Here is an 8,279-nt window from a genome sequence, read left to right on the forward strand (position 1 = left end):
CGACGGAAGACAAAAGTCTAAATTAATTAATACGTAGAGGCCCGTAGAATCTCAATCTTGTTTTATTTGAGGGTCATGAGTAGAATCTGAATTTGAACATATATATACTTAGTAGACACCCAAAGAGGAAGCAAATTAAACAGAGGCAGAAGCTATATAATAATGAAAATACTAAAATTTGAGTGAATTTTGGTTGATTATATTTATTTTGTTATAAATTGCTTGAAGTCAAGATGGTTCGGGTACCCCACTTGAGAATGGAGGCCCGTGTGAGAGGCCCATTGTAGACGAGATGGGAAGCATGCATTTCCTATGCTCCTGTGTCTGGCCTAATTTTGCATCCCAGGTGTTGTTGACCTCTGATCTCCAATAAGAAACTCTTTTTCTATAATATCTCCAATCAAATTTATCCATCCATCCATCAATTATGCTAAATTTCAATTAAGTCAATTATGTAATCATTATGCGAAGAATTTTGAGTGGAATACGAGGCATATGGGGACGAGTACAATGTTGAGGAAAAAACAAACGATATATAATAATACAGGCTACTAGCTGATAGTATATGACAGGTAAAAATACACCACCCCCTAGGACTTTATTATTAAGAGAAAATGGTCAGTTTTTGAACTTTTATCTCAAAAATAAATAATTTTTTTGTCAAATTGAATTATGAATAAATTTTTTATTTTTGTAAATAAAAAATACATAAATCATTTCATATCGAATTCAAATAATTTCTATTTATAAAAAGTAAAACCTACTTTTATTTTAATTTAGTAAGAGATTTATCTATTTTTATGATAAAAGATTAAGAAATTATTTGTCTTTTTTTCTATTATTAATTAACCTTCATTATATCACTCCAAATTTTTTGTTTAAAAATGGCGATAATTAGAGAGAGTAAGAACGTGCCAAGAATAACACGATAATGGTTGGATTTGGGCTGCAAGCGAATTTCTTAGATATACTAAGCATAAATTGGAATTATTTTGTTCTATTCCATTTATATTATAACTTACCTCATAATCATAACTTGGTTTTATTTGATTAACTACTCGGAAGAAACAAACATCTTACGTTAATTACTTGCACGAAATAGTCATCTTTTCCAGAACTCATCCGTAAAAAAAAGAAAAAATTTCAAAGCATGAAAAAGGTACGTTCTTTATTCCATAGGGCACCACATCGGGAATATAGATTCATATTAATTTGAGCACTAGTATACTTTTTGCAAGAATCTATATTATGTATTCTTGATTAGCTGACATATATATTTATTTATCTACCGAAAAAAAACGAAGCAAGTCTGATTTAAATTATGTAAGAGAATTAATTATCTAACAAAAGTAAATGCTTTTCAAGAACAATACCATATCATCTACGTTAAAAAAGTGAGTTAATTTAATTAAGAGAAATGCTACACCGCCGAATTTATTATTTTTGGCTCGTTCATTATTTTTTTGCTATCAGTTAATTATCAATATTTAAATATATGAAATAAAAATATATTGTTAAATTATTAAACTAAAAAAATTAAATTAATTAATAAAAATAATAAAAGTTTTAATAACTCTCTAATATTTTTCTTCAAATAAACAACTTAGATTTAATTTCTAAGTTAAATTTTGTTTTGAGGTATCATGAAATGGGGAAGTAGATGCATTCTGAGTGCTTCACACTGTAAAGTATTTTCCAAAATAGGGGAAAATGAGATTGCTTACCATGTAGAGTATTATCAAATAAAAAATGGGAAGAAAACTATCCATCTCTCTTAATTGCGGGAAGGGTCAGAGAGAAAGTACCACCGGGTTTTCCGGTGCAAGGACGAATAAGCAAAAGCTGATTAAATGACACGTGTCGGATGTGTGTCCGTTGGATGGTCAAAGCAGAACTGTGATTCACTCATCCCGGCCGAGATTTACTGAAACTGAAAGAGAACTGTAGAGAGGTTTGGCAGTGATAGATTTTCATGTTCCCTCACACTCACACCCTCTCTCTCTCTTTCTCTCACACTCACATGAGACACACACAGAGACATACTCTCTCTCTCTCTCTCCTCAAGTCTTGAGTGTGCTTCACTGCAACAACAAAACCAACCCCGTCTGAATTGCTCTTGTAGGATATAGTGAGATACAGTCTACAGTTACAGTCTAAAAGCAAGAGAGAGAGAGAGAGATGGTTGGATTGGTGACCACAATTCATAAATGATAGTTGAACAGTAGAGTGGATGGGTGCAGTTACCATGGCGGCGTAGCAGAGAGAGAGAGAGAGAGGGGCTCTAATTCCGTGCCATAATTGCCTTTGATTTGGAGAAACTAAAACTGCAACTGCAGCTACTGCAAGAGAATTGATCAGCCAGCAGCAACATACACCAAACCCAACATCCTGTTTTCTTTGGTCATTTTATTCTTTGAAAGGTCTTTTTCTTTTTGTTCTTTTTTATTTTTAATGTTTTAATTTCGTTTTAGTTTGAGCAGGAAAAGAAAAAAAAAAAACAGTTTTCCGCAAAAGCTGCAAATGCCCAAACAAGTCCATACAAGATCAAACTTGAGACGCCTCTCCCGCACAATTCACAGTTGAGTTGAGTGGGTGAGAGAATGACATAAAATTTTATTTAAAAAGAAAAAAAGAAAGATTGCTTAGGTAAAAATTATTAAGCAAAAAATTAAGAAGTATCTGCAAATAAACGTAACCCACCGTTTATGCAATTTAAACAGCTGTAGTAGGACGATGTTTGGGTTAAACAGAAGCACTAGTTAGTCCTCCTAGTACGTAATAGTATGCGATTGAATACAAGTTGGTGCGAGCTGAGTGCACTAGTATTTTAAAGATTCGCGAAGGTTCTATCTGCTATGGATGATATTATCTCTGAATTGGGGATAGTTTCAGCTTTTGGGTGCAACAACAAATGGCTGGGTTCTTCTCTCTAGGTGGAAGGGGAGCTGGCCCACACAGCAACAAGGAAGAAGAAGGAGAAAGAGTAGCAGAAAAACATCATCAAGACCATCACAACAGCAATAGCCTATTCTTGTTCAGGAACAACGAGGAGGTGTACAACAAAGGAGGATTCGAGATATGGCCGCAGCCCTACCACCAAAACCAAGGTTTCAGCAACTACTACTCGTTTGGGGTGGGTCCTAGTACTCATCAACATAGAAGGAACAACAACAACAACGACAACTCCAACAACAACTCCAACGACGAAGGCGTCTCCTTCTGTGTCTCGGATGAGTCGACGAGATTTGGACTGACGATGATGAGGTCCTCCGGTGGTGGTGGAGGCACGGGGAGCGGCGGCGGTGGCGGTGGCGTAAACTGCCAGGACTGCGGGAACCAAGCAAAGAAAGACTGTGCTCACCTGAGATGCAGGACTTGTTGTAAGAGCCGAGGGTTTCAGTGCCAAACCCACGTGAAGAGCACTTGGGTTCCCGCCGCAAAACGCCGTGAACGACAGCAACAACTCGCTGCCTTGCAGCAACAGCAATTGCACAGTGCAGACACTTCTTCTAAACGACACAGAGACACTCATCCAGCTCTTGACACTCTTCCTTGCGCTCCTCCTGTTCCCACCATCACCACCACAGGTACATATATTATTATATATTATCTTTATATACAGTACAGTGAGTGAGATATTGAGTAGTAGTAGAAGAAGAATGCTATACCTAACCAATGAATGATGATGGATTCATATCATGTGACTGTGAGTGTGAATTGTGAAAATGAAACTACACTACTAGCTTCATATGCTTGTCCTTATCCTTTCTGTCCCTCTCTCTTTCTTCTATTTCCAAATTCCGTCACTGTTTTCAAGTAAAACTGACGAAATTATTTAGGTTTAATTTCCATGTGAGCCCTTTTTGGTTGGAGAGTGGGCTAATTGCATTCTTTTTTTGATTTTATTTGTTTGTCCTTATTATGATGATTATGATTAGGGTTGGAACTGGGTCAATTCCCTTCAGAAGTAAGCTCATCAGCGGTGTTTAGGTGTGTGAAAGTTAGCGCAATAGACAGTGTAGATGAACAGTATGCATATCAAACCGCTGTCAACATCGGAGGCCATGTTTTCAAGGGAATTCTCTACGATCAAGGTCCCCAAGGACTTTACACTACTGCCATTGTTGCCGAGGGTTCTTCCGCTGGAGGAGGAGGAGGAGGAGGAGCTGAACCTCAACAACAACTCAGCCTCATAACAGCTGCAACCACCACCGCTGGGAACCCCTTTGACCCTTCTTCGCTTTACCCGGCTCCACTCAACGCTTTCATGGCTGGTACGCAATTCTTCCCACCACCAAAGTCCTAACATACACACCTGCACTCTCCCTAGCTAACTCTCTCGGAGTAACACCATTGAATTTCTATCCAGCCTTGTTATTTGGAAAAACGGTTATGAGAGTCTATGACCATGACCAAGTTAAAAGGGGCCGCGAGGATGTTTGTCACTTTGTTTTATGTTATCGAAATGCCAATGTCAATTCAGGTTTTCATGATTTATCTCGGCATTAGACCCACTTTTCATATAAAAATGATTTTGAATTTGATTTCTCCGATTGTATGTGGGACTGTGTGTTCCGTTTTCCTCGGCATAGACAGCATTATTTTGATCGATGTGTGTGCACTAAATTATGTTAAGTTTTTCGGTTATGGCGGTGATTTGATTTGATTTGTTAGTTTATGTAATTTTTCTTTTTCTGGGTTAATAGTTAGTGAGCCTTTCTGCTCGGTGCTGAACTCGAAGCCGCTTTTTCCTGTTTACCCGTTTGCTTGCCGGATTAAAATGGAACGAAATAGGTTCCGTGTTTGGTTTAACATAGTAGAAATTCAAATATTTTTCTATCCTTTTTTATTATTAGTATCAAAATCCTCTTAAAATTTGCATTTATCACCATTAATTTCTTGGGAGAAACAGGCGAAGAATGCTCCATCTTTTTTTTCTTTGTCTCTTCCATGCATTGCGAACTTCGCAACTATATAGCAGGTAGAGCTGTCCAGCCTTTAAAGTGAAATCTGGATTCTGCGCGCATTATTTTCTTCTATACCATTGATATTTCATAATTATGTTACGTATAAATGGAGAATTACAACTAGCATTTACACCAACTACTTCTCTGAGCAACAATAAAATTTAGCCACTGGAATAGGCAACCATGATCCATGGATGTGACTTCCATATTCTAAAGTCGGAAAAGTCATCTTCTTTAATTTGGCACATAACGTTTAAATGCTTCTAAAAGTATGTGCATGTGATGTATGTTTATGCATATAAGTGTATGCTGCTACCAAAGATATAGGTCAAGGTACACATTGTTTTATAGGGTTAATGATACTTTCCTAGAATGCTTCTTTTAGTTCATAAGGAAGAACCAGAAACTCCTACAGAAAATTTCCCTAGTTTTGTAATAACTGGCCCATAACATGTGCTACACAACCTTCCGCTGATTGTGACCTTCCATAGTCTTTATTAATAACCTCCCCATACTTTTTTCTTTCTCTATTTTTCCTCTTCTTCTTCCTTTGCTAGTGTTTATCATGTTTATAGACAGTACGTAGATAGTGTTTTAGAGAAAGTTAATTGCATCGTTAACCTATGTACCCTATTGTTCCTTTGTCCATATCTAGGAAAACAAATAAAAATTAAATGTGGACTAACCCCTTTGATTCCTTCATCGGGTCCATTTGGTAAACACTTCATTTAATTAGAACAATCAGCCACTCAGCAATCATTATTTTAAATATCATTTTTTTAAAAATTTATTATTTTAGAGGTGAATCAATACTATTAGAGTTCTACATTATATCTAAAGTCTTAATAGTTTTTATTAGTGTTGACAATTCTCACCCCTTAAACTAAGTTAGAATATTAATGTAAACTCATTTAATTCGAATGTGATGATTTTAGAGTTTGTCCTATATATATAATTGTTATTAGGCTGCTTGACACATTATTCAATTAATTTTTTAAAAAATTTAAATTCTTGACCATTCCTAAATATGTGGATAACTATTACACTCTAAAGTCTAATGATTAGTCTAGTGCATGACTAGTAAAAAATCTTAAACACAATTTATTAAAAAGATTATTTCTATTGTGAGTGTGGTTATTATTAGGTTCAAACTTGTTCCTATAGAAGAAGCTTCAGCAAAATGTTATCGAAGCTTTTGTTAAGATCTTCATGATTATAAGATCAGTTGAGGATTAAAGTAGACTGGATTTTATGCCTTTTAGAGGACACAACCATAGAGGGAATAAAAAAAGAGTTGAATCTATAATTGTAGCTCAAGTCTAGTCACTTCTGTTGGCCACATGCATGCATCAAGAGAAAAAGAAGAGAGGGAGAAGAACATTATAAAGAAAGTAGTTGTGACACCATATCGTTCATGTCAATGCTTTGGTTATGCTGAAAAACGTTAATTTTTGCTAAGCTAGTTCATCCTAAGAAGAAGCATCATAATGAAAATCACTCAAAGCATGAGAGTAGTCCGGAAAAGGCAACGCACACATGCACAAATAAAGTAAGATGGAATGATCGATGTTGCGCTAATGATAAAATCACCGTTAAAAATATATCAAATTACATTATTATTGAGCTCCTTTAATTGTAAACAATATATTATACACAGTATTCTTTATATTTATCAGGTATAATGTCATCGTCTATCTAAATCTTCTTTAAATTGAAGAAGACTGATGTAAGGTGAAAATTAAAGTAGTACATTTTTATTTACTAGAGTATCCTATATGTAAGGTGTTAGTAATTTCAAAGTATTAATCCCCCAAAATACTGTTTAAGTTACCCACTGATTGAAACATACAAAAAAAATATAGAAATTTAATTAATAATTAGACCTTTGGATTTTCTTGTTATTATTGGAAGATTATAAGGTGTAACTGGAATGCTTTCATGCTGCCATGCATGTAAAGTTTCACCGTATAGCTAGTGCTATAAAGTCAAATATAGTTATTATATTGTAACTTAATTGAATTTTTAATCCCCATCCAAACCTGAAAATATAACGATAAATTTTGAACATGCAGTCCAAATTAAACGATGCGAGTGATATATATGCCATCTTTAATTTTAGGAATGCTAAAATGATTGATGAACTTCGGAATTGGGATGCAAGAAAAAAGAGTGTATGTATCATATATATCCTTATTGCTTCAATTGTTTCTGCAGTTTATTTATTTGCGAATAGCCAAGGTTGTTAATAATTTGATTTACAATAATTCTAACCAATTAGTGGATGAACTATAAAAGAAATCTAATAAAAAAAAATCTTAGATATAAATTTTTTAATTTTTGAATTTTTTCTTATGTTTTAAAAAATAACATCCAAAATTTAATAGAAAAAATATCTACAATTATTATAAAAAACATCTAAAACTTAATAAAAAATTCAAATTTCTTAAAAGAAACCTTTAAAATTTAACAAAAAAATCATTTAAATAATTGTATAAGAACTTCTAAAGGTGATGAAAAGATAATGCGAAGAGAGAAGGAGTAGCAGTAAAGAGAAAAAAAGAGAAGAGATTAAAAAAAAAGCAAGAGAATGCGTATTTTTTTAGCGTAAACTTAATTTTTTAAATTTTAAAAGTAGAATGTTAGATAAACAATGAATATTTTGAACAATACGAACAACCACCAATCAAATGAAAATATACTACATCTTAATTTAATGCTATTAATTAAATTTACTCTTTTAACCTTATTAATTCACATTATTTATACATTGTTCAAAAATATTGTTGGTTACCTATACTTTTTTATTTTAAAATTAGTTTTTATTTTAAAAATTGACTGCTTTATGGCTAAACTTTTTTTAATTTATATAATAAGTGAGTTGGTCGCTAGCTGCTATATCATAAACTCCTTTTAAGACTAATGGTACGACCATGCAATTAATCTGCACTATTCATGAAAATTAAGGTTATGGATTCAACCGCAGCAAAAGAAAAAGTTGTCCCTTAATTTGTTAATTATGTTTTCGAACTGTGAATTAATCTCAGAGAAGGCTATGAAGTGACTGTTATCTCACGTGTATGGTAAATGAAACCTAAGCTTGTCATGACGGAATTCATGTTACTATATACATTGTCATTAAGGCACCGTTAAGACAAAAGTAGGTACAAAGATTCTTGAAAATGAAAATCTTTTTTATTTTATTTTATGTTTTTTATTTTTGAAGAGAACTACTCCTTTCCTAATTCCTATAGCCTGTAGACAATAGAACTAGTGACACTAAACATGTCAAATCACAATTACAGAATAATTATA

At 33.8% G+C, this 8,279-nt stretch overlaps 1 protein-coding gene across 4 annotated transcripts; it reads left to right on the forward strand.

Moving 5' to 3' along the window:
* LOC110264314 (protein SHI RELATED SEQUENCE 1-like) lies at positions 1,819–4,703 on the forward strand. 4 transcript variants are annotated; one of them, XM_021106129.1, is made up of 3 exons: positions 1,819–2,420; positions 2,893–3,587; positions 3,939–4,703. In XM_021106129.1, exons 2-3 carry the CDS (start codon positions 2,912–2,914, stop codon positions 4,304–4,306), a joined length of 1,044 nt encoding a protein of 347 aa, XP_020961788.1. In that variant the 5' UTR covers positions 1,819–2,420; positions 2,893–2,911; the 3' UTR covers positions 4,307–4,703. The 4 variants fall into 4 exon arrangements, with proteins under 4 accessions (XP_020961788.1, XP_020961786.1, XP_020961787.1 ...); XM_021106127.1 differs by having other exon boundaries at positions 1,821–2,578; positions 2,721–3,587; XM_021106128.1 differs by having other exon boundaries at positions 1,821–2,420; positions 2,721–3,587.

This window comes from Arachis ipaensis, chromosome B07 (assembly GCF_000816755.2).
Source record: "Arachis ipaensis cultivar K30076 chromosome B07, Araip1.1, whole genome shotgun sequence".
Taxonomy (NCBI): domain Eukaryota; kingdom Viridiplantae; phylum Streptophyta; class Magnoliopsida; order Fabales; family Fabaceae; genus Arachis; species Arachis ipaensis.

Bases quoted from the DNA above. Each gene is read 5' to 3' on its own strand.
- LOC110264314 (XM_021106129.1), top strand. From the start codon at position 2,912: ATGGCTGGGTTCTTCTCTCTAGGTGGAAGGGGAGCTGGCCCACACAGC. The intron at 3,588-3,938 runs GTACATATATTA...GATTATGATTAG, and splicing joins TCCCACCATCACCACCACAG to GGTTGGAACTGGGTCAATTC.